The 27,392-nt window shown below is 39.6% G+C and overlaps 3 protein-coding genes across 9 annotated transcripts in view; 1 reads left to right on the top strand and 2 right to left on the bottom strand.

The window, feature by feature from the left end:
• The window catches only part of LOC117945404 (ral guanine nucleotide dissociation stimulator-like), a 59,433-nt gene extending 34,010 nt beyond the window's left edge, over nucleotides 1-25,423 (bottom strand). For 4 of the 7 annotated variants that reach the window (XM_034872876.1, XM_034872877.1, XM_034872878.1 and 1 more), the window contains exon 1: nucleotides 714-1,067. In XM_034872876.1, the coding sequence (XP_034728767.1) occupies nucleotides 714-1,052 (339 nt within the window). In that variant the 5' untranslated portion in view covers nucleotides 1,053-1,067. Of the gene's footprint in view, nucleotides 1-713; nucleotides 1,068-8,487; nucleotides 8,654-15,205; nucleotides 15,470-24,751 lie in introns of those variants that run through there. The other 3 variants (XM_034872882.1, XM_034872881.1, XM_034872880.1) reach the window with 3 other exon arrangements.
• gle1 (GLE1 RNA export mediator) overlaps nucleotides 21,729-27,392 on the bottom strand; it is a 17,650-nt gene continuing 11,986 nt past the window's right edge. The window contains exon 16 of the transcript XR_004656796.1: nucleotides 21,729-21,739. The gene's annotated coding sequence lies outside the window, so the exon portion shown is untranslated. The remainder of the gene's footprint in view (nucleotides 21,740-27,392) is intronic.
• The window catches only part of ptgesl (prostaglandin E synthase 2-like), a 4,594-nt gene continuing 3,730 nt past the window's right edge, over nucleotides 26,529-27,392 (top strand). Inside the window, exon 1 of the mRNA XM_034872908.1 lies at nucleotides 26,529-26,853. Within this exon, the coding sequence (XP_034728799.1) occupies nucleotides 26,566-26,853 (288 nt within the window). The 5' untranslated portion in view covers nucleotides 26,529-26,565. The remainder of the gene's footprint in view (nucleotides 26,854-27,392) is intronic.

Below are 27,392 nucleotides of genomic sequence, written 5' to 3'. Positions count from 1 at the left end.
AACCTTGTGCCAATGTCTAAGGAATGTCACAACAGGTTTCACTCTAAATGTTTAGAATCATTTTGTTTTACTTTTACTTTTGTTATGTCCATTACGTATGTTACCTAATACACAGTCCTATCCCCTTATATCCAGCAACTCAGCACTTGACATCCATGAGCTGTTTAAATGGCCTCTACTGCTAATAATAAGGCTTTACAGGGTTTACAAATATAGGATTAGTAGATGTTCTCATTCATTACATCATCTGAGGTATAAGACAAATAAATCATCTTGCTACACACAAACCTATGGATTCTATATTTTGGATACCTACAGATGCTTAAAGGTTGTTTAAATATGTAATAAACTGGTTTAAAAGTGGGGTTTACCGCCAAAAAATAGTTAAAGTAGAGATATCACACAGGTAATATCTTTTTATATACTAGAAAATACTTTTATTTAAAAAAAAAAAAGTAACTTGATGGTTAATAGCCTTAAATAAAAAACAATTTAATTCATAATTTTTTCTTGCTCCTTTTATGATTCCTATCACTTCAGGATCAATCCAAATCCCCCAGGCCTCAAAACCAGTTTGGATCCCCCGGACGTCCTCCAACTCACAACACTACAAACCGCATCAGCTAACGGACCTCTGACGCCTCTTATCCCCGCTTCTCCGCCGCCCTCCTCCCGCCTGCCCCGCCACTTCCCTCCGGCCTCCTACGGCTCACCTCCAGCAACGGCAGGTCCGGGTCCAGGTGTGTGAGGCTGTGCAGGACCACCGGGCTGCGGTCCTCCACCACCTCCAGCCTCACCCCTTCCCAAATGTTCCGCACCCTCCACGACGAGTCAAACATCTCGACCAGCTGTCCCGGTTTGACGCTGTGCGCCTCGGTTTGCATCCCCGAGAAATAGACCATGGATGCCCGCGGAGCCGAGTCACAGTAACGATAGCGACATGCTCCCTGTTTTTGTTGGTGTTTTGTTAAATCAGAGAGTCGCTGCTGCTGTCTGTGGGCCAGCCGCTGTATCGGATCATCGCTACTGTCCGTTGAGCTCAGACGAGTCATGACTCAGATTTAGGCTTTCCTAAACCCCGCCCCTCGGGCATGTGCCGCCTTCAGGGCTATCGGAAATATCTCGTGTCCCGGGATGTAACGGATGATTAACATTCTTTAAATAGCCTACTGTTCATATTTACTCTGAGAAAACATGGCTATGCCCTAAAACCATATCTTTTTGGTTTTAGGGCATATAGCCATGCTTTACTTGTAGACGTCTAAAACAATAACCTTCACCTTTATCTCAATCATCAAATGTTTTATTATAAAAATGGCAATAATGTATATTACATCTGTACATATATTTGCACAAAGTGTGTGCATGTATATAAGCAAAGTATTAGTAATATATATAGTATAGTAATTTATAATGTATATAATTGAACATCTTTGTTCCTTTTTATTGTTTTGTTATTTGTTATATTTTTCAAAAGTTCTTTATGTGTTTTCTACTTCTTTAGAGTGTTCTTATACTGCTTTAACGTGTACATTTCCCCAGTGGAGATCAATTAAGTCTTATCTTAACTATATTTTGTTATTTTGGAATAAAAATATCGTAATCATCCTTTATATTTGGTTTACTCCCTATAAATAAATTGGATTTTTGAACTTCTTTTATTTATTTATTTTCTTTCTCCATTTTCCCTTAAGTATGCCTATACGTATGTATTGTTAATATTAAACTGTAATAATTAAAATGTATATACTGTACAAAGTACAGATCTACGAGGTGTCCCTGAAGGCAGCGTCACGTCATGCCTTTTGGGAAATGATGGGTGTGTTGTTTCTGCTCTCACTATGGCAGCAGGCTGGCATGGGAAAAGAAAACACACTCATGTACAGTTTACTGTCCCTGATGTCTGACAAAGAACCAACAGCAAGTCTGCAAACATTAGAAAATAACATTAATCTAGCAATATTACACGGAAGTACAATTTAAAAGGTATTTGTACTGTACTTGTATTTTCCCAACACATTTAGAGGGAAATATTGAATATGTTACTTTTTTTATCCACATATCTTTTAAATAGCTCAAGTCATCACTTACATTTTTTTGCAGATTAAGATTGTACATACAAAACCTATGTTCTTCATTATATATAACAAAATATAGAAAGCAAAAACTACTGAACTAAAACGCTAAAATGCTGTAGGTCTGGCAATGCAATACCAGGCTACAAGTAATGACTGTCTCCCTTATGGATTATTCTGGCAATTAGTTTTTGATTGACTGATTAATTGATTTGTCTCTCAAATGTCTGACACCGCTTATCACAAGTTCTGAGAGCCCCAGGTGACGTCTTCAATATCTTATTTTGATTAACTTAGTCTAAAAAAAAAAAAAAGAATTGGCAATGATAAAAAGCAGCAAAGCCTCACGTTTCCTAAATCTGATTATTTCCTTCACCGATGTCAGCAAAAAGCAAGCAAGTCCATGACAAACCAGCAAAACAAATAACAAATGCAGTTAAACTCACACGCCACCTAAACACAATGATCTGCAGTTCTTTGCAAAGAATAAACTAAGATCCTGTGCATTATTTTCAATGCCCGAAATTGCAATTCCTCACAGACATTAAAACCCGTTCACCCCTGTTTTTCAGGAAAAGGTCAGTCAGATCCTACTGTCCAACACTGAACAGACCTGTTTCATTTTGACATCTAACACTGCCTCCTGTTGGCCAATGTCAGGAACAAACGTGTCATACAGTATCGCACTACGCCATCCATCATCTTGACAAGATGTCTGCCAAGCTCTTAAAATGATTAGTGACTCTAATTAACCCAACCTATTTAAATGAGAAGAGCAAGTACGTCAAAAAAACAAATGAACCAAATGAACTGGCGGCCTGTTATCTATTTCTAAGTAAATAATCCACACAGTCAGAGGACAAACAGGTGTTAAAGTGATTGTGCAAACCCAAAAACGTCTGCTGCACCAGCTGCAACCACAAACATGTCTGACCTCCCCGGCCTTCCTCATCCCCGAGCTGCAGCGCTTCATAACTATAATCATCATACTATTTAAGCAGTTGCACATATTTGTATTCCCAACTTGTATAAATTCAAATAGTTCAATTTTTGTGTATTTATTCCTATTAATATTTCATATATATATTGTATGTATTTATATCCTATCCTACTACGATCAATAAATATCTATCTGTCTTGTAGTTATAATAATACATTTTATTTGTAGAGAACGTTTCATTGAAAAAAATCAATACCAAAGTGTGTGTGTGTGTGTGTGTGTGTGTGTGTGTGTGTGTGTGTGTGTGTGTGTGTGTGTGTGTGTGTGTTTGCACTTAAATTATCAGCAGCTGATGTTTGGGCATTAAATGATTTTACATCTGATTATTTGCAAATATGCAAATGTTTCCTCCAAAAAATCCTGTCTGCCTCTAGAACAGCTTTTATACAAACATAAAGTAATGAAATAGTTTTAAGGTTGGAAGATCTGTAATGCAAGAAGTCAATAATAATAAATTCAGACTCAGATTTATGTTCAACTCTAATTGCTTTTAGCTGATTGTATGATTAATGCACGAATTTAAAGGAGCATTCCGGTCGATTTCAACAAGTAGCTCTATTAAGCTAAAAACAAGTTTGAAACTTGGCCTGTTTAAGCCTGTTTAAGCCTGTTGGGTGCTAACTCTAGCTACTGACAGCACTACAAATTAAAAAAAAATATGTTGAAATCAACCGGAATTGTCCCTTAACTTGTAATGGAGTATTTTCATACTGATGTATTGGTGTTTTTACATCAGTAGCTGATCTAAAAACCTTCTGCCACCACTGCTCCATGAGATAGAGGAGAGGAACAGAGTTAAAGACTATTATTAAAAAAACATTTTGAAATCTCTGCTCTAAATGCTGTGACAGACGATTTTTCAACCACATGAGAAGAAAAAAAACACTGAATGCTGACTTTTTTGTCATTGAACAATAATAGCAGACGCTTCGGTCTTATGGAAAAACCCCATATGGTCTGAATCCCAAAAAATCTCTAGAAGCTAGAGGGACAGACAACTTTTGGTCTGCTGTGATTTAACTAAAGCTCTGCTTCCATCTGTTGGAAATCAATACCAGAGGATGTTGTTGTGCTTCTGCTGTAACTCTGGCTGGAGCTCCAACATGCTTTACTGTTCCCTGATGAGAGTGATGCTTACAAACCCCCCCCCATTACTTTCTTACTCTCTCACAAACCACATGCATATACTCCACAAACACAAATAGATACAAAGCGGCATATTTAAAGAAGTCGACCACACCCAGCGAGAGTTGGACAAACGTCGGTGCGGTAGGTTCAACATGGCAGAAGATTTACATCAAGACGAGGTTCAAATTAAAATCAAGGCAGCGTCATCAGGAAGATATTATAGTCCAGAAAGTTCAACGAGTTCTACTTCTGCAAAACAGCTGTCAGGATGCCATTTAGCAAGGCACTCCTTCCCCAGTGGAGGCTCCCTGGACAGCATTGGACGCCTGTGGTCGCACTGGGCTGCTGCCAGGCGCACAATGGTCCCCAGTGCTCTACAAACAATAAATCTCTATCAAATAAAAGCCAATGGAAATGCCCGACAATGAACAGAGTACACACTTACATAATGGGAAAAAACAAATACATTGAGAATAAAGTGGTTATAAAGCATGGCATTTGGAAGTTCAAATCTATATATAGGTATTACATTTTCCTTTGCAACTGTTTAAAGCTGCACTAATTAATATTTCTTATTAATAATGGATCAAATGCCGGCCTCTAATGTGCAGGGAACACTCGTAGTGACAGATAACCAAAAAGGCCTTAAGGTTCTTCCTTTTGAAAACATTACTTTAAGTCCATTAAAAGATTAATTATAGAAATTGCTTCATTTATTTTAACCCTGTTTAGCATTAATAAGTATCATGTAAAGATTTCATAAAAAGGTTGATAACACACTAGAATGGAGCTTTAACAGATAGAGACAATTATACAGATGACACCTAGGTGTTTTTTGATGTACTTGTCAATACACAAACTCCTCTTGTGAAGCATCCATAACGGGTTTAGCCACTTATTAGCACCAGTCTTTTTTAAGACATATAAAAGCTGAACGTTTCCCAAGTGGGGTGTAGAGAGCCCAAGTCACGCCCTTCTACTTCCAGTCGATGGGACCTATCTTTTGAAAAAATATGACGGGGAGAGGCAAATTATTTTTGATCCCCTTTGAATTGATCCATGAATTACAAATATGATGTTCGTCAATTTAAGAGATAATGTTTCAACCAAAGAAAGTCTCAGTTCGCTGTAAGTTTGTCCTATGACCACTTAGTTTTGTGTAAAACCGCCCAGTGAACTACATCACTCGCCTTGCGGAAATTACGTCGCCTAGCTTGATGCTCAGTCGTTTATCTCTGTTCCACAACACATGTAACTTTATCTTACCTGATGTGTTTTATCCAGTGAAGTGTTTTTGGCAGATAAACAAAAGAACGAGCAAGATCTTCTGCTTATTGTTACCTTACATCCCCGGTACGATACACACAGACATCGTGGCTTCAGGAAGACATCATCCGTGCAACTTTAAGTGTGTAGTCTTTTTATTGACGTATTTTGACAGTCTTATACTTATACTGTACTTATACAACAGTTTAACAATAAACTGAGACTTTCTTGACTTGCAAAATTATCTATTAAACTGATAAACATCATATGTGTAATTCATGGCTCAATTCAAACGGGATCAAAAAATAATTTGTCTTTCCCCATTCACTACCGTTCATATTATTTCCAAGTGAAGGTCCCATTGACATGGTCCACCGGAAGGGGAGGGACTTGGCCTCTCTATTTACTGGCCTATTTTACGTCATAGACCAAAAGATGAGAATCTCTCAAAGCTATAGTCCGAATTCTTTCTTCACCATGAGGAATTCCAAGTAATGACGGCACAGCCACATGATACAAGCCTTTTGTAACTCCCCCACACACACAGTTGCTAGTAGCCAAGAAAGACATGGAGGATTAAAAAACATGATGAACTCTTCAGGAAAGGTAATTATCTTTACTCCAGTTTCTGCACGCGAAAGTCCCCAGAAGACCCAATCTTTTGAACATAGTCATACTGAGAAATACTGAGAGAGTTGTGTGGAGCTGATAATCTAAATTATCTTTGTAGTGACTCATTTGGCATTGGCTTGAATGTAGTCGTTCATGAACATCAAAAAGTTACACAATAAAGCTTTAAGCTTGTGTTAACAACAGACAGTTTCTGACATCTAACTAAAAAACCATTGACTTCGAGACAAAGTAACTGGAAGTGCAAAATTGCTGCTAACTCATTTCTGGGTTTTGGAACTCAATCCTGCAGCACTCTATAAAGTTGCCATTAGTTACATCACAGCAGCATCAGATATGGAAGACTGCAAGAGGAAAACAAACTAAAAGAAAAGCACAGATGCTAAATGCTCAGACAACATCCTACACGTTCTGTCTGCTCCTTCTACACCTGTGAAGGTCGTACGAATGCTGCCACAAGACAGCTCAACGAGATGATTGACAGGTGTTGTTGTGACTGACTTAGAAGGATGGCGGTAACAAACAACACATTTCATGAATCCTTTAAAAGCCAAAGCTTGATGTCAATGAATACATTTTTTTTCTATACATCACAAAATCACAAATTTGTGAACTCAGGTTGACTCAATCTCCTTCTAATTATTCCTAGTCTATATCCACGGCGTTCCACTTCCGGGATTGGTCCGATCCCGCTGGAAATTCCGCAACATGTCACTCTTTTCGGCTAGATGTCCGTTACCTTCCGCTTTTTTGTGTTGGAATTTTAAACTCCAGTGGATTTATGAGGACTATGCTGCTCCTCAGATCTCCGCAGGGTAAATCCAGACAGCTAGCTAGACTATCTGTCCAATCCAAGTTTTCTGTTGCTAAAAAGACTAAAACAACTTTTGAACGTACACATGTTCCGCCAAAACAAGTTCCTTCCCGAGGCTATTTAGCAGAGGTACGGTGCCTCTGTCCGGCCCTTAGCTCCGCCCATGATGATTGTGATTGGTTTAAAGAAATGCCAATAAACCAGAACATGTTTTTCTCCCATACCGGAATGCTGTGTGGAGCAGCTAGACCCTCCTTCACAGCGCTGTGGAGGAAGGTCTGGCAATGCGAGACTGGATCCTTTCTAAACCTATGTGAGGATCTCTGATTGGACGGCAGCAAACAGGAGGGTCACAGATCTTGAGATGCCGACAGCGAGTCAGACAAAGTCACTTCAATTTAAATTCTATTTTAAACCCCAATTAGACATTTTAAGAATCTGATGGCCCGAGTGAGTATGACCTGGGCAGGGTAAAGGTTGGCCTCCTGCCCGTCCTGTTGTCTCAGTCTGACAGCTCTTAACAGGAGCCGACAGTTGAGGTCAAGAATCAGTGCTGTTTTATGAGGCTGGGAAGTGCAGAACACTGTAACAATGACAGGATAATAGGATCAGATTATTGTCAGCAGCTATTGTTTCATTTCAAATGCAGCAATCCAGTTTCCAGTGCAGACGCATGATTATAGAGCGTGATTATTCACTTATGAACCAACCTGAATGTGTTCCTGCTTTTAAAAACTCTTCAACAAAGTATAGGCAGAAATTCTTGACCAAATATCTAACCTTTCTTTTAGTAAACTCTGTGTACACAAACAATGTTCTCAATGCTGGAGTTCATGTGTGGAGCCCCTGGGGATACTTGGAGCAAAGTTTCATGTTGTGTCAAACCTTCTTAGTGTTTTAAAAATAGTAATTTTGATGCTATCATAGTAACGCCCCTAGCACTCCCATGCAAAAGCCCATTTGAGCAAAAAATGAAATTACGGTAAACCTTAAAAGTGGCGCTCCTTCCTAATTATGCTTTTAACCAAAAGTCTGACTCGGGCACATTAACAAAAAAACCCTATGGTTGTATTTTGGTGAGTGTTACGCTTTAAGTCTAATCTGAGTCCAAGTCTGCCCAATACTGTTTGACATAAATACTTACATAAGTTCTATTTAAAAAAGAAAAAATCATATTTAAAGTGTGATGAATTTCTTGAATACAGCAATTTTAACATGAACCCAGTTTTTTATTGATGAATGGAGAGACCACTAGGCCCCGGTATACTCACTGATATTACACCAAACTGTGAATATGTGTGGCATTCATTTTGAAAGTAAAAGGTGAAATGACGAGGGAAAACTGATCATCTGCTTCAGATTTAGTCATTAACTACATTTTTATGAAAAAATATCTTTTGGTTACTCAAAGTTTTATTGACAGTAAAGTCCAAAGTTTAATCCTTATCATCGTGTCCTCAGATAGACACTGAACAACAAGCAGCTCAGCCTCTTTACTCAGTCTCTGTACTTTTAGTCTCATTAGGTTGAGAGACTCGGCTGAATAATATAATAAAACAAAGCATAAATCAAACCTGTCTGTCTGCTCTCCTGACTGTCCCGTAATAATCTTCGCAGTCCCAGAAGACACCTGTCCTGACCTGCCCTCCACAGGCCCACTGGCTCCAGCACAACATCACAACTTCCCTCAGAACTGCACCACAATCCTGAGGATCCTAATAGTCCTGGATCCCAAAAAAAACATCAGCGAGCCTCCAGAGCTTCCACTCCCCTTGTCACAGATTGGCCGAACCCCCCACCAACGCTCTGCCCGTGCATATGTACTCTATCAGCTGTGTCAACAAAGTGAGGAACAACACTAGAAAAAAATTAACTTATGCTGGGGAAAAAGAAAATGGGTTTCCGGGAACACAGCAGGTCAGTCCATGCCCATCAAAGATAAAGTGAAACCTCTTAATAATGGTGCACAACATCAACCACAACAACAAGATGCAAACTCTGTGCTGTTAAGACATCTGTCAAACTGAAAAATGAAAGCTGAAGAAGAGGCAAAGAAATTCAAAGGGACTTCCCTAATCAACAAAAGAAGGGAATTACTGTACTTGCATCATTGGGCTGAATGCTCTGAGATATTATCAGTGGCTGGCTCTACAACTTTGCAAAGGTAACAGATAATGTATTCTCACTAACAAGACATTAACTGTGTGTATAAGAGTGAAGAGACTTATGGCATTCAGCCAGTGTGAATAACGACACAGACATGCAAGTTATGCAATCAATCATTTAAGATCTGCCTCAAGTAAAAACCTTGTTGTTTGCCTGTTTTTAGGGACTGGATGCCACAACACAGACAGAAGAAACACACCTGAAAACAACTTATTGAAATGGTTCCAAAATGGTGTGCCTTTCGGCGCTTTCCCACCAGCAGTTCAGTTCATGTGGTCACATATCATATATCCAAAATCACAAAAAAACGAACCACCGCAGCAGACTTAGGAGTGGACCGAGAGCCTCCTTTTAAAGTGGTCTCTGTTCGGTTGGTTAGTCCACATAATAGTTTGATTACACACATTTACAAGTGCACATTTGGAGGGGCCGTGAAAAAGGAAAAACATATGAAGTGTTGTTGAGCTTTAAAAAAGTTTGAGAACCACTGGCTTAGACTGAGAGTCGAAAAAGCATTTTAGAAGAGGAAGTCGATTAAAAAAGGTTGAACACAAAGCAGGTAAAGATAAAATTGTTTTAACAGAAGAACGACATCAAATAAACAGTGTGACCATCCCAGCTGAATTTGATTTTTCCTTTTATAGACCCACAGACACTCCATGTAAGCTGCACTGGAAAACAACCCCCATGAGAGCGTTTCCCAGTAACAGACAAAGACAAGCCCGCCCGAGCTGCTTCTAGATTTATCCCCTGCCATTAAATCATCCAGCAGAGCCATTCAGGTACTCTTCCGATGTCCTAGCATTTAAAAATGCTTTTTCATTTCAACTGCAGCCAAATGGGCAATCACTGGAGGCAACGGTTGCTCAGTCTGGGTAAGACATCAACCAGCCGCTCTCTGATTGTTTGGTAAGTGGTACTGTCATAAAAAGGATTCAGCATTTCTTAATTGATTGTTCCACAGTCTGGTTCAGAATCTGTTATCAAAGCAAGTTTCACATTTTCATTTTATCCACTTGATCCAGAAAAGGAAGGCTTACGATGAGGCAATAAAATTCAAAGGGGCTTCCCTGACTGACTAAAGGGGGAAATACTGTGCTTGCATCCTCTGGCCGAATGCTCAGAGAAATGGCTGGCTCTACCTTGCATCTTTGCAGAAGTAATACTACATGATGTGTTTAAGTGGAAAGAGACGTACTGCATCCAGCCAGTTAGAGTAGTATGTCAATTGCATACTACTTCTGGTAAAAAATTCCAGTATGGAAATACTGGATACTCTGGCATAAACATCCCACAATGCAATGCGGTAGAAACGACACACAGCGACCAAGCAGCTTTTTACATTTATACATATTAAAAATCAGGGATTTAGTCAACTACAACCGTTTGACAGTTTTATTTATTCTTCGCATTCCTCTTTCTTGTCAAATCTGGTGCCTTTATTACCCACAATGCATCTTAACCGCCGACATTTTGGCCAGAGATTCAGGTGTGTTATGCCAGTAGCGGCTAATGTAGCCTGAAGCCGAGATGCGGAGCAGGCTACAGAGGTCAGATTTGTTTTGACTTTTAAAACTTGAAGTCTTTAGCCCCGACTGACACTTTGACATGTAGAATCGCTGGCGCTCCCCTTTGATGAAGCTGACTAATCTCAGGACCTTACCCAGCTTCCTGTGGGTCATAGAAACCACAACAACAACAACAGAGAGAAACAATAAGAAAAGAGAAAATTGTGGAGCTAAATGTGAAGTAATCTTTTTTGGTCTAAAGTTAATATCTTCTCCCTCTTTGTCCTGTCCAGTAGTTGTCTGCAGTGTTGTTCCCACCTACAGTACATGCCATCTTTTTGCTAAACTGTCTATTATTGTGCAATCTAAACCATACAGCTTTCCTGGCTTCAGTCTGGTTACTCTGCCTGCCTGGTTTTCTGACCCTTGCCTGCCCTTTTTGGACTTTAGCCTCCCTGCTGGAGTGTCTGCCTGTAGCTGAACAACTCAGATCAGAATCAGATCATTTGTTGGGACATTAGGGACCAAGTTGGAGCAAAGGGTGAGGGGACTCAGTACAACAACAACTGCCTGAAGAAGAAGAAAACTTGCATACTGTTGTACTTAAAAACAAGAAGAAACCTAAATCTGGGCAGGAGTCTAACTGTGCTACAAATTTAGTCAGATTTAATTATTGATCGCTAGATTCTACATTTTCTTCTATTTTCTTCCACTTGTGTGGCCAGGGTTAGATCGGTTGGTAGAGCAGGCGCACATACTGTATATAGAGGTTTAGTCCTCGATGCAGCGGCCGTGGGTCCGACTCCGACCTGCAGCCCTTCGCTTGCTGTCATTCCCCCTCTCTCTCCTCTTTCATGTCTGTCCTGGGAAAATAAAGGCCTAAAAATGCCCAAAACATAATCTTAAAATAAAAAAAACATACTCCACTAGTTTGTAATAAACTGTCTCGATGTTGACACTTTGATAAAAATACTTCCTCGGAGAATCAACACTTCACATTATCAACAAGTCTGCAGACATCCATTCATTTCCTTTACAGCCAACTGACAGTGTGACAGCTCGACCACTTGGCAGCTGAGAACACTTGGCTGCTGGTAAACTCTTTTGCATCATCGACTGTCAACAAGTACTCCGGTCTCTGCACCTTCTGGTTTTTATGTCCTGCTTAATAAACAACTGTTGTTACAACAACTACATTTTACTTTAAAATTCAATAAAGGTGAGGCATTAACCATTTTTTTGACATCATCCACCACCAAGAAGTTTAAGTGTATTTGACTATTTAAAGGCCCTGTACTATGTTTAAGGTTAGGGAAAAGCCTATTGCTTTGGCTAAATGCTAACCAATACATTGTGTATCTTGTAATGCAGACTTATTTCAGTATAAAACCAAGAGCCCAGTCGTTGCCTGACCTTAACCAAGAGCCGCGAGTGCCAAAACAAAAACTATAAAAAATAATGCTATAGTCACTGAGAGCGAATAATTTACTGCAAGATCGGATATTCTGGCAGTACGTAGGAAGTACAAATAAAATATGATTTCAGTGAGTAGAAAACATAATCCACTTGGCATTCCATTTCCTTTAAAACTGTTGCTAATTAGTTGTAAAGGTCTAGCACACAAAACAAGACACTACAATTTCTATACTGCAAGGGCTAGACGATTATAGCATTATACAAAAATATCTATTGTATATATTTTTCCATGTCGTTTCTATTGTAATCTCCAAAAACTGCGTTATGGCATTATTTGTCATTTGGACGGCGCTTTACATTGTGATCTGGGAACATTTTGTCACATTTGTGCTTAAGTTCTTAATAAAATGAAAGAATACTCAATGCTTTTCAACTGTCACGTATTTACTTCACACAGGAGTTGGCTATACAAATAATAGGCTTTATCATATGGTTATTTCATAAAGAAGTATCTATTGATTGAATTACCATTAAACATGCTGTAGTTATACATACTGTTATCGAGACATGAGATAAGCATCTTCCTCTCTGTTGAACACACAGCCACAGTGTGTAACACAGGTTGTCTGTTATAATGTGTAGTCTCCATGCCCAAGCTGAGAAAACACAGATGACATCACTATGATTTCATCAGACTTGACAAAGCTCCCTCACAGCCACAACTGATTTTACACAAGTGTTTTCACAGCCAGTCGGTTTCTCTTGAATGTGATAAAAACAGATCTTCATGACTAGATGTCTCGACCTTACTTCAACCATATCACCCAGATGGATCATAACACATACAGGCTGACAGCAGGGAGAGAGAGTGACTTCGTTTGACCCCAGAAGAAGAATTCAGGCCACATGAAACACTATCAGGTGTTGCAGCTGAGAGACGCCGAGCGAATGTGAGAAAGAGAGGGAGAAAAGCCTCTCGCTGACAGCACAGCAGAGTATCAAATATGATTAAATATTATTCTTAGAGTCTAATTCATGCAACAACATGCTCTACAGATGTGGTTAAAAAATGAACAACAGGCTAATCACACAAGCTGCAAACAACAGGACGTGATTTCAGCTATTATAACAGGATGTTCTTGGCTCTGCAGAAGGTTATAACTCAGCAGTAAATATGTGTTCAATATTTCCACAGGTGGAGAGCTTCTTCGTGCAGACAACTGCCAAACGGAGCTGCATTCACAAGCTTCTTTCAGAGGAACGACGTCATTCATGCGTCTATGCAACACCCTTCTGGCCAATCAGTCTACACTTGAAAATAAATGTCAACAAAAAAATTTGAAATACATAAATACTAAAGTATAATAGACTACATGGCTAAAAGTATGTGGACACTCAAATATTACACAAAATTGAAGGAGTGTCTAAAAATGATTGTATGCTGTAGCATTAAGATTTCCCTCAACTAACTAAAGGGGTCTCGAAAACAACATGTTTAGCCATTAAGTGCATTATGATTTTAATGGGGAAAAACTGCACAGTTTCTGTGAAATGTAAGAATTAGTTTTTTGTCATACAGCCAAGAGGGCTCTATTTTAGTCCAAAGTCTATGAACCATCTGCATTTAAATGGCTGATATACGTTAAACTGCTCAGTGGGGCTGGGGACACAAAAACAGAATTATTGATCTTAAACAGCACACGTAAAATGTGATAAATAAAACTGGTTAAAACAAAGACCTGTAAAATAAAGAAATAATTAAAAAAATTAAATCTCAGATGAAGAGATTGCAGGTTTAATATCAGGCTGTGCCAATAAAAAAGGGCTACAGATTAGTGTTTATTAAAAATGTTCACCCACAACAGCAGATGATCTGGGTTGTCTTCAGGTTCAGCGTTTATTAACCAGCTGACACAGGAACACTTTTTTTAGGCGCCCTGTGGGATTTTCACAGATACGACCCAACATGTCAAATTATCAAAGGGCCCACCCTCGTCTGCAGGGACACAGTTGCCGAGGTGCACACGCACGCACACATACACACACACACACAAATATACATGGCTGACTGACGGCTGCATTCACACCAAGATAATTGTTTTTTTCAACTTTTCACTTAAGTTTCAAGTAAGAACAATGATAGGTAAACTTGGCAGGTAAACAGATAAAAAACTGAATACCCATATGTTACTATGTTAAGCAAACAAACTAAGGTGACCGATTATGAAATCTACTAACCAGAAGCAAATCTAGGTAAACACATCCCATCACCTCAGGGCAAGCAAGAGTCAAGAGAGAAGAGAGAAGGAAATAAATTTGACAAGTTCAGCTACAAATTCCAGTTGGAGTTACAACATGCAGGGCTGACAAGTCCCCAAAAACTGCTCATTAAACTACTACTGAGTTAATTGGTCCGCCGTGTGAAACAAAATATAAAAAAAATAAAACTACTCTGGATCAGACCAGATAATTATCATTCTTTACGCCCACAATAATAAGTCTTACGCTGTGACCACACAAACAATGCAAAGCAAATAAATTACTGATGCAGACCTACAAACACAATGCACAAATAAACACAGGCATACGGCTGCAGACCTGTACAAATACACTGACATGTACACACAAACATTAAGATCTAAAAACACGTGTGAAACACTGCAGCACAGGACAAACACATGTACGACTTACAAATATACACATGGGCAGCTCTATGCAAAGAGTTATTGACACAAATAAGTTTAAATATGTACAAACAGGCAAAAATGTTCACACACACACACACACACACACACACACACACACACACGCAGTGTAGGGTTCTTCTTAAAATACCTATATATTATAGTGAGAAGATTTAGTGTTGTTGTCTGCTAAAACTGCATAGAAATATACATGTAATGTGATGGGAATGATAGTACATACATCACTGATGACACACACAGACACACACATACACACACACACACACACACACACACACACTAACCTACTTGTAAAAGACACAACACACACAGACTATGAATACTTAAAATGCACTCTGCAGCATACAGTAGGCCACTCGTATGTGCAGAGAAACACGACAGAATTGGGCATACGCACACCTACACACAAACACACACATGCAATTACAATTTTAAGTACGCTTACAGACACACACACACACGCAGCCAGCTCTCTGCGGTGTGTTGTCGGAGCTCACCAGGTCGTCCAGGATGTTGACGGGGAAATCGAACATGCACATCCTAACGGGCTGAGCGAGGGCTCTGTGCAGGCTGAACAGGGACTTGGCATCCATGCTGCACACCGAACGCAGCGCTAGCCTGCCACACGAGCGCTCGCAGCAAACACACAGCAAGAAAAAATGATTGAAAAAAAGAAAACAAGAAAAGAAAAATCAAGAAGGAACTCCCCAAGCTGGCTGCTAGCTTGGTCTGCCTCTCACCGAAGACTGTGAGGAATCCGTCTCAGAGAAAAAAAAAAAAAAGAGGAACCCCTCCACCTCCACCTCCCTCCTTTGCCTCTTTTTCCCAGCCACTAACAAACCCAGCACTCCCCTCGTTTTCCTCCCCCCCCCCCCTTCCTCTTCTCGTCTTTCCTCCTCCTCCAGCCTCCTTCCCTCACCAGGGCACGTCTTGTCACCAGCTGCTCTCTTGTCTTTCCGTCTTCTGGAGGTATTGCCCAACAGCTCAGCAGCAACACACAGCTGTAATACCACGACCGCAACGTGTTGGTGTGTTACAGGCTGAAGACTTGCCATGCAAAAGAATTCGACTACAAGACAACAACCAAAAATTCTCATTAATAATTCTAATTAAATGCAGCAGGTAAACATAGGGGTTCTGAGTCGCCGCCTTGACTTTCGTCTGCTTCATTATGCTGCAGAGATTTAATCAAGAGAGAAAGCCCGGCTATGTTGTTGCTCATGTAGTGGCAGAATGTCTGTGTGAGCCCATTAAAGATGAAGCAGGGGGACTGCTTCTAAGGCTGATGTATGAACCAGTTTGCATTAATGCTTCTGGTAAATGTGGATCCAGACCTTCTGGCAGGTTACTAGCCCTGATTTGAAGATTTTTTTCTTTTGTGAATCTGTTGAGACGTTAAAAACCCGTCCAGCGGTTGTGACTCCTGCCTTTCTTTTGTAGGGTTATTAAATATTTAGACATCTACACTTACATGTCGCTATTTAACTGATTACAATAACCATTATGTTAATAATATGTGTATCATTTGCTTTTTTCACACGTCATATGCACATTGTTCTGTACAACAATAACTTTGTGACAGTTTTTTAGATACAGTAAGTCGTGGGCTTGCTGTGTGTAACGTTGGATCAAAATAACCATATTTTAGTATGATTGACTGAGGTTTTGAACTGCTGAATCATCAGGTGTTTAGAGCAGTAGATGTTAAAGAGGAATCACCGATGAATGTGAAAATGTTACAGATTATCACTTTAAATGTGCAGGAGTCTGTAAGTGGAAGTGTGAACATCTGATGGTCTATAATGTTCTGTCAGATGTCCTACCTCTGACAGCTGACAGCAGATGAGAAATGTTTAGGGTCCAATAGCATTTATTAATAAGCCAGTAAATATGTTATATGGCTATGGTTTCAATTAATCACTTGATCCGCAGAAAATTAATGTACAACTATTTTGATAATCCCAAAAATTATTTACAAATCTATCTAAACCATGTTTCATTTCCGGGACTACAGTACCTGTCCAATCTGAGTTTTCTGTTGCACAACAAAAACAACCTTTGGGCGTTCACACGTTCCACCAAAAAACAACTGTGGCGCCGTGGCTTTGTCTGGCGCTTGATGCCGCCCAAGAAGACTGTGATTGGTTTAGGGAAATGCCAATAAACCAGAGCACGTTTTTCTCCCACCCCAGAATGCTGTGTGGACTAGCCAGACACTCTTCCGCAGCTCTGTGGAGGAAGGTCTGGCAATGCGAGACTAACTTTTTACTTAACATTTGACTGCTGCGGCATCTCAAATGTGAGGATCTGATGCTTTTCTTTGTCATAAATGATAGAAAACTGAATATGTTTTGGACTGTAGACAAAAGAAGACATTTGAAGAACACGCAGTTTTCACTACTTTATGACATAACATTAATTGATTAATCAAAAGAAGCCTCAAGCTTAATTTGCGAAGTGGATTTATTCCATTTCATGAGCTAGCTATCTTTTCACATCAGTCAACACACTACAATCCAACTCCTGCTGTGTGGAAACTAACCACAACACACAGAATTGAAGCTTCTGGCAGCATTTGAAGAAAAACTAAACCTTTGCAGAACACTTATCTTCACAACTAAAGGCATCTCAGCCTGCATTTGTATGTAGGTGTAGGGTTCTCCGCAGCAGCAGGAGTCCTTCAGAAACACCTTTACCTCCAACTGGACTTGAACCTGAAGGCCCTAACAACCTCTCAGAAATACTTCTAGTCAACCTTGTCTTATGTAGGTCACAGAGCTTTTAACCCAAATGGCTAAAACAATGAAAGAAAGGAAGGAAGTTTGGTTTGACCTGAAAAAAAAGCCTTAGAGCTGTAAAATCAGTGTTTCACCATCGTGCACTAACTACAGTGACTACACTGCACTACACTGAGCTCAATTCAAACATCCACGCTGTGTAACTATTAGCTGTGTCTTTGGGGAAATATATTGCCAAATAAAACACAATGGTCCTGCAAAATGAGCAAAGAGCATCGTGCACGAACATTCCTCATTTTAAAGCGCCTCTTTCTTTCACTTGGCTGCTAATATTTGCATTTTTACAGGACTAAAGAGGTTAAGTGTTTGCCGGCTCCAGTCCGGTCCAGGCTTGTAGTCTTGGGGAATTTAAACGGAGAACAGAGGTGGAATTCAACCCCGATTCACATGCAAACGCTGTTTGACGTCGTACATTTAAAAGTACAGCAGCTAGTGAAGATGAAGTGCTGTTACTTTCAAAAAAGCACGGGGAAATAAAAAGTAGAAGAAGAAGAAAAAGAAGAAGAGAGTGCAGCTGAAGAGAAAAGAGCAAAAGGGCCAGAAAACACCACTGGGAACTGCTTTCAGATGCAGAGGGCGTCCCACGGCTGAATACTGTAGGAGAGCCGTTGTCATGGAAACAGGAAGGCAAAGCTGGCTCTTCATAGGGCTATACAGGACCAACCCCATCCCCCTCCCCCTTCACTCCTCCTCCTCCCTTCCTCCTCTACAGATACCCAGCCAGGACAGGAAGCCAGACTGTACCCTGCAGCTTCGCCTCCTGTGGACAAAGACAGGCCGGGGGGTGCAGGTACACGAGAGTTCAGGTCGTCATCGGCAGCACGGGAGTGCGAACTGCAAGCCGTCGTCACTGCTCTCAATGTGATCTGGTCTGCTTCAATGCTGCTTCAACAAGATGATGAGGTGTTTCAGTTTAGGTGTCCATGAGGGGTGTTACAACATGCAACAGGTGACTCATTGTAACGGGATGTATCCGTTTAACACAATAATCTGGATGCAGCCCATGCAAGAATCCATCTGTTGAACCGTGCAGCTCTGTGTCGGCTCAGCTCAGATTTGATCTTAATTTTTAACTTTTTATTGATCCCTGGGTGCATTACAACTTACACTGTTTGTTAGAACACACTATACACAGACCTGAAACCCACACACACACACACACACACACAGAGAGGTGCTGGGGGCTGCGAGTGTTGGACAGGCGCCCTGAGTGGTGGTGGTGAGGGTGTGTGTGGGGGGGGGGGGGCAGTTAGAGAAATGGCATTTCTCCAGCTACGAGTCCACACTACGTACTTTAATCCGTACTAACAGCTACCCGCCGGTTCCCAACCCTACTCCCTATGGACTGGGCTACTGTCAACCCCCCCCCCCGTCTTGTGTTTTTGTCGCCACAGCTGGATGCTATTGGTCAATTGTAAAGCTGCTTTACTGGAGGAACCTGCCTCCATGTCTCCAAGTTCAAAAGGTATAATGTTATAATAGATTAAAAACAAAAATAATCATATCAACCCACTGAGTATTGTCTCTACTCATCATTTGTTCCATCACATGTCAGAAAAAGGTTTTCCAAACTCAAAGTTCACATCTTATTTTATTCAGTTTAATATCATGGAAATCTAAGACAACCAGCAAATACTCCCATTTAAGAGGCTGAAACCATTTACTCATTAACTATCAAAAAGCTGAAGATGACTTTTCCTTCCACAGTCAAATCGATTAATTGTTTCAGCTCCAATAAGCTTCGTTGTCTCAGATGATCATTATTTTATCAGGCTGTTACGCCTTTAAAAAGGAGGTATAGAATCAAAATGGTGACAAAGGTATTACTACATTTAGGTTTGATCGTAAGCATAAAGCTAATGTTGAGCTGCATATTTGTTTGAGGGAAAGAGCTGAAAAAAACTCTGGCCACTCAAATGTAAAAAGAAATACAAATAAGAAAAAATGAAAAGATGTAGCATTTACTTTGGTGTAACTTTTTTGTTGTTAGCAGGAGGATGAACCTTGAAATATTTCCAGCCACACGCTGGCATATAGTCACAAAAAACGAAAGGTTTTTGTAAATTAGGAAATGCGGAAATGTGCTCCCTTTACGTTTAAAAAAAAGCTCAATGAACTGAATGAAAGATTTTCAAGATTGTGCTGCTATATTTGTGCTAAATATATATGGAATAATGTTGATATCAGTCCCAATGTTTTTGTAAAGCCGTTACTGCCTGATACTGATAAGATGGCTGATATATCATAATATGATCTAAAGGCATGCTGCTTTAATCCATGTTTTACTCAAAGTGTATTCAGGGAAAACCACATAGAATCCAATGGTTTAGACCAGATTTTAGATTTGAACCTGTATTCTGAAATATAGATGTGATTCATTTATTTATATTTATTTATTTATATCATTTCACTTCAAAAACTGAAAGAAATAGATATAATATGTCAGAATGTGCAGCAGCCAGACTTTATGTTTCTAGCCTGCAGAGTCTCTGGATGGAAAACTTTCACTTGACTCAGCATGAACACACCTGCAACTGATTACAGTGTCTACACACACACATACACACACACACACACACACACACACCAAACAGCTAAGTATGAAGGGAATAAGCCAAGCAAAACAGTCTGACGGTAAAATACTAAGCAACAAGTCCAAATATTATACTGCTCCTGCATTTTGCAACACTGTTCATAAAATCTTCCACAGTACAAAATATGCTTTTGACTAGATATTTCAAGGACAGGCCGTTCCTCCATGCACACAAAACTAATGCTTCTGAAAAGAAAGAAGAAGAAAAAAAGGCCCTCGGGACTAAAAGCTGAGAAAATGTCTGACTCCTGTCACATTCCATCAGACAAAGAAGTCAGATATGCTCGGAGTGAAGTCAAGCTTCAAGAACAGAGTGGTTTCTGGAGTGCTGTGCAGAAAATGGAAGCAAGAGAAAAGCTCAGAGGTTTATCTCCAAATCCTACAGTATAGGAGGAAAGAAAAGACAAATACATGTTTCAAAAAGGGATAAACATCTATAATACCAGCGAGAGGAAACAGGATTTGGGTGGAGGGGGAGAAAAGAAGAATAAGAAAAGGTTGTTTACAGAGAAATCCTTTGTGTGAGTGTTTGTGTGTGTGTGCGTGTGTGTGTGTGTGTGTGTGTGTGTGTGTGTCCCTGTGTGTGTGTGTGTGTTTAGGCAGAGGGAAGCTTGACATCCTGAAGCCTCACATCTCACAGTGATAGCTCAGTGGTGACCTTTGATACTGAATCATCATGTCTACTTGTCCTTCCAGCGTGACAAATGTTGGTCTCCAAGAAACAAATATTGAAATTATTTAGCTTTAATATTTCGTATTTCAATCTAGCAGGTGTGTGAAGTTTACCACCAAACATAGAAAAACATAATAACTAAAAGGAGACTCTGAGAGCACAGACCTCCACCAACGCCACGCACTCTCTCACAATGTAAATGCAGCGTTGATCGTTCTAATAGGGATCTCATATTTCCGATTATTCCTACACTACATGAATGCAGCACAACCCTAACTTGCAATGTTAACATAGTGAAAAATAATGTGTGTGTCTGCCCCGTGATTCGGAACCGCTCCAAAATATGAGCGGTTCTTCCTTGGTCCATGCTACATCTTTCCACCCAGTTTTATGGACATCAGGCCAGAGGTTCATCTGTAATCCTGCTGAAAAATCATGAGTCTACCTTTCTCTGGATGGAGCTCCAGCCCACACTGACAGTTTCCAGTGGTGGAATGTAACTATGTATATTTACTCAAGTCATGTATCTAAGTACAAATTTGAGGTACTTGTACTTCTTTGTACAGTCTTTTCTTTTCATTCCACTTTCTGCTTTTACAACGCTACGTTTCAGGGAGTAATACTCTACATTTTACTCCACTACATTAATCTGACAGCTTTAGTTACTGGTTTCTTCACAAATTAAGATTTGTTTTTGCACACACAACACGTGTAGTTTATAAAATACAATGTGTCATTATTAATTAAAATGCCCAACAAAATAACGGCCTATAAGTCCAGCTGACATGATTAGCCGATTAAACACTTACAAATCATCATCACTTCAGCCATCTTGTGATTTTAAAAACACGCCCATAAATAACATCTGGTAACCATAGTGTTAGAAACCCCCTCACAAGATAAATGAAATGTGAATGCTTACCAGATGATAAAAACAACAGAGCGAAGAAGAAGAAAAAACGTAGTTCTCACACACAACATCATACTATTTTATCGTGATTTTCTCAAATCTCAATAGTAATAAAACTATGTTATGATGTCATCTTATCGTGTTATGGTTCGGCAAGTTGCCTGTCATCCAAATGGAGGATTCTGGGCAAGTTTAAAAACTAACAGTTTAAGTTTTTGTTTGACACATGAAGAATTTGGCCTTGCAGTGGAACACAGATCACTGCTTTGAACATCAGTGGGATTATTTTCCATGAGTATACTTGCCATATTGTGATACATATTAGAGAAATTAGGCAATATTAGGCAAATAAAATCCCAGAGAATATCTCAGCATGCACTGGGCGAGATGAAGAGTACACCAACACAAACACGTTCACACCAACTGGGACTCCAGATCTTCCAGTTCACTTAACCCAGCATGTCTTTTAGAGACCGTGGGGGAGCAAACTCCCCATAAAATCAATATAAAATCAATACTAAACAATCAAGAGAAATTGATTCACTTCCTGCTGAGTGACTAATGGATTCATTGAATATGATCCCCAAATCTTCAACACAAGAAACATCTTCTTTAATCTTAAAGTACCTCCTCACATCCCTGATGTATTATTGATGGTCAGCTTATGTTAATGGTCATTAATGCTGCTTTGGGAGTAAACAGGAGGAAGTAACCTCTCCGCCCTCCACTTTAACCCCCGCAGTTCTTAGACAGGGGAGGTTATGACCTCCATTGAGTGGAGGATTATTTCCTCGAGAGCTTCCGGTCTGCAGCATATAATTACTCTGAGTCTGACGAGTGTGAATGCAAGAGGACACCAGTTTTTTGTAGAAAACAACACCAGATGTTTTGGGTTTTTCCACCTTTAATGGACAGGACAGCTAGGTGAGAAAGGGGGGGAGACACGCAGGAAATCAGCAAAGGTCGGACTCAAACCCTGGACCTCTGCGTCGAGGTATAAACCTCTAAGTATATGTGCCCCTGCTCTACCCACTGAGCCACCGACATCACATTTTTATTCCTTGGTACTTTTCCTAATCAACCAATTCAATGTTGGAAATGTTGGAAAATAAAAACAAAAGCTCTTGTTTCCAGAGCCCAAAGTGCCATCTCTCACAGTAATTGCTTATTTTTGTCTGAACACGAGTTGAAAACCCCAAAGCTAGTCAGTTCCTAAGGATACGATATGGACAAAGCTGCAACTTCTCACACTGTATGTCAATTAAAATGTCAATTAATTTTCTGTCATTTAATCGACTAATGGTTTGAGCCCTATTTCACGCTCATTTGGGCCTTTGCTTAGGGTTGGCCATCGTTCGGATTTTAACGATTCGTATTCCAATTCTGGTTCTCATCGACTCCGGTTCTTTGAGAGGTGGAGCTGAAACGGGTCACATTCCTTTTTCCCAAATAAGAAGAAGGTTTTGTTTTGATTCAGTGGGCGGTTGCAGTTTTACAAGGCTTTTTCAACGCAAAATAAAGCTACACTAGAGCACCGCTTACTGTGCTCCATGGATGCAACACAACAAGCGCCTGGTTGCTATGGAAACCAAAACGTATGCATATTAAATTTGGATCCGATGATCCGATTTGAAACCAAATCCTGCAAACGATTCCATTAAAGAAACGGTTCCAATGGAATCATAGTTTTTAAAGCGATTCCAAGTAGGATTGGTTTCTCGATGCTTAACCCTATCTTTGCTATTGTATTATTATTTGATACCACAATGCATGCCTATATTGTTCTTATACTTACTTTAGGGTTGTAACTAACCAATGTTTCAATTGTCAATAAATCCCTTAGTCCACAAAATGTCATCAATTGACAGAAAATGAACTGACCAACAAATGTGAGGATGTACATTTTCCAACATTTTCTTACTTATTTGAGACAAATAATTTTCTATTGGTTGATTGTAAAAAGCACAAAGATAATGATAAAAGAATTGCGACACGCAGCCCTAATCTTATCCCTAATCTTATCCCTAATTTTACCTCTAATCGTTTCATATTTCACTAATTCTCTCGCGCAGATTAATTTCTAATTTAACTGACCTTTATGGTCTATCTTTTGGAAAGTGCTGCTGTCACGCCCACATTTGAACTCCGGATTAAATTGTTTGTTTTACACAAATGCCAAATACTAGTGCTGATGCATAGGAAATTGACTGACCAAAACAAATCATATTTGTTCCAGCTTCTTTGACACTTTTCTGTTTTATATGATCGTAAATGGAATATATTGGGGTTTTGAACTGTTGGTGAGAAAAAATATATATTATTATAATATTATAAATTATGTAAAATAAAATTATAAAAAATGAAACTGAAGATGTCACTTTGGGCTATGAGAACTTGTGATTGACATTATTCAGTGTTTCCTGAAATTGTATAGACTAAACCAGTTGTTTACCAAACGTTTTAATGTTAAGGATGTCTAAACTGACCAGGCCACTGACCCCCATTTGATAAGATTTCTCCCCAGGGGACCCCATCTGATAGGATCTTTGCTTTTAGATGTTTTATTACAGAAGGTGTATGAAACCCATGTCTGGAACCCCAGGGGGTCCCCAGACCCCACTTGGGAACCACTGAACTAAACAATTGAAATGATTGGCAGTTGCAGCCTTTTATTGATACAAGACAATAAGAAAATGCAGTTATATTACTGTTATATGTGTGCTACTCCTACAAATAAAAAGCACTACAATGCCAAACTCCATAGGTGCATTTCTAAAAACAAATAGCAGTGGGAGAGAGAGGTTGACTTAAGCAGGGCAGAGAGAGAGAGAGAGAGAGAGAGAGAGAGAGAGAGAGAGAGAGAGAGAGAGAGAGCGCCGGGAGGAAGGTTATGATGGGAAATGTTAAGATGTATTGATCACCTGAGGGATTAGGCTACTGCACAGATCCTCAGTTTAATCAGATACAGGCTGTGAAATGAGCTCTAATAATGACATAAATACCAAATGCAGATGATCTCAGGTGTGCATTTTAAATATGAACCCAGTGACCTCACAGACAATTTCTTACCTGTTTTTCCAGCATGATCATTCTCTCGGTATCATGACCTTCATGGAGTCTGTGTACATGCGAGTTCAGCTTCCCCGTTAGACACACTCTTCCTCTGGCCGCATCTTGTTCTTCACATAGATGGAATTAACGAGAAATGAAAAAAAACAATAATAATGGATTTCAGCTAACTAGCTCTAACGCTGGGAGGCTAGTAGACAGCTACGGTGCTTTTATCCTTGAGAGAAATGTCCTCATTGGCTCCAGCATGTCTCGACATCCGTATAAAAAAAATTAAGGAGTGTTTATTCACGGAGGAAAACACCCAATCGGTCAGTAAAAGGGGAGAGGAAAAAACAACCGACGACCATCTGAGGTTTGGCTAACGTTAGCGTGCTAGCCAGCTAAAACCTCAGCGATTATCAGAATTTTATTTGTCTCCTCCTGCCTTCATCCATCGTCGCTCCGCTCCCTTCCAGTCAAAAGAAACCAACGGAAAAGTCTCCTCTATCATCAGTTCTCACGACTAAATCCGCGCCGTAGCTCGACGACGACATCCCAGTGAGGAGTGGTCGGTCCCGGGGAAGATGTGGCTGTTCTGACCAGTGTAACAGTGATGCTTAAATGGATGCTGCTGAGGGGAATCTCAATCTCCGCTTTTACCAAAGCAAGACGCTGCCTGCTGCTGCTGCAGCTGCCACGGTCGGAGAGAGAAGAGCATCTCAGAAGAACGACGCTCCTGAACGCACCACACGACTTGGAGGAGAAACAGACGCACACTTTAATCTAATAACCACTATAAATACTAAAATACAATCTATGATATGACCCAAATACATACTGTGTAATTATGAATAATAAGAAATACATATTTTAAGGATGTTAAAACTAAATACATAAACTTAAATGGAAAAAGTACATACTTTTAATTAGTTATTAAAACTAACAAGATATTACATTCTTCATATGAATACAACAATTTAGGCAAAAAGTATTCAATTAAATAAGAAATAAAGGAAAATAATAATACATTAGTTATAAAATACATAGAAAATACATATTTTACATAAAAGTTAAAGAAAAATAATGAAAATACATCATTTTAATTCGAAAAAAAAGAAAATTAAAATAAATAATGAAGAATATAAAATGTGTTTTTTTATTCCGTTTTTTTTATACTATTTTAAAACGGCTGATTTGGATTATATTTATTGACAGATTAATGAACGTCTCACTTTACTGTTGCAGCTGGTAAAGGTGGAGCTAATTTTTTAAACTTTATACACTGCTGAGTAGCTTAATTTATAATATTATAACATGTTTTATTTGTTGATAATGTTTTGTTATAATATTCGGAATCTGAAATGTAACTAGTAACTAAATGTATCAAATAAATGCACCAAAGTAAAAGCACAATGTTTTCCTTTAAAATGTATTACAAATTAACAGGAAATGGAAATACTACAGTAAAAGTATTCTTGCTTATAATTAGTCCTTGTACAGCCACTTTCCACCACTCTTTCTTTAACTGTCTATGCTAGTTTTTTGTCATCATTGTGCCATCTCCATGACAACGGAGGTAGAGGTTCATTGTAAATTCAAGATCATGATTTCAGATTCAATTTTATTGTCACTCCGATTATAATTCAAGTACAATCTAATAAAAAAAAAATATCACACAATTTAGTACGCAAAAAAAATATTAACCAAAGAAAAATAGCGAATAGTAGTCAAATTTAAAAAGACACACAGCCTGACAGGCTCAACTGAGGGCAACCTAAAACCGTATATTTTCTCCTTCGCGTTGCATTCTGGGACTTTTATGTAAAAGCAACATGGCGGCCGCCTGCACCAGAACGCTTTGTAAGGTCGGTAGGAGTATATTGACGTCTCCAGCCGCCCGCCGGCCCGGTACCGTCTCCTACTTAGTGGGGAATGTGAGCTCACGAGGGTCCAGGAGGGCGTACCGTACCAACGGGTACCGCTCCGAGCTGTTGTCCTCTCTGCAGACAGGAGTAGGAGGCAGAGTGCTGGGCTGTGCCGTCCTGCTCGGTGGAGGTTTGGGTTTCTATCACACAGTGAAGTTCAGGGTCCAGCAGCTCCTGGCCCAGGAGGAGACCAAGGTGAGTCCGCTCAGCGGAGCCTATAACGCGGTCTCCGGTCAGCCGGTGTCCCGTTAATCTCCATTGGCAGTTTTCCATTGTTACCTAACTTCGTATCTAATTACTTACTTATCTAATAGATAGATAGATAGATGTTTATTGAGCCCAAGAAAAATGGGAAATTACGATGTTACAGCAGCAAAATCAGTCACAAAGCACAGAATATAAATGAAATACTAGGAAAAATATACATACACACAATATACATGAAATGATAATATGAGTAAAATAAAAGAACAAATATTTGAATATGTACAGGATGGGAAAACAAAAATGTGCAACTACTTAAATAATATGCTGAAATGTATGCTAAATGTAAATAAACCAATTGTGCATTTTTCACTTGCACAATTTCACAGTGCAGTAGTGTGGTGTCAAAAAGTCTTATCTAGCACCCGTGGATGACATGTTAAAAAGTGTTATTGCCTGTGGAAGGAAGGATTTTGTGTAGCGGTCCGTGCTGCATGGAAGCTGTCGGAGCCTCTTATAGAAGCTGCTCC

Source organism: Etheostoma cragini, chromosome 5 (assembly GCF_013103735.1).
Source record: "Etheostoma cragini isolate CJK2018 chromosome 5, CSU_Ecrag_1.0, whole genome shotgun sequence".
In the NCBI taxonomy this organism is placed as follows: domain Eukaryota; kingdom Metazoa; phylum Chordata; class Actinopteri; order Perciformes; family Percidae; genus Etheostoma; species Etheostoma cragini.
The sequence above is the reverse complement of the archived record's forward strand: the minus strand, read 5'-3'. Positions and strand labels throughout refer to the sequence as shown.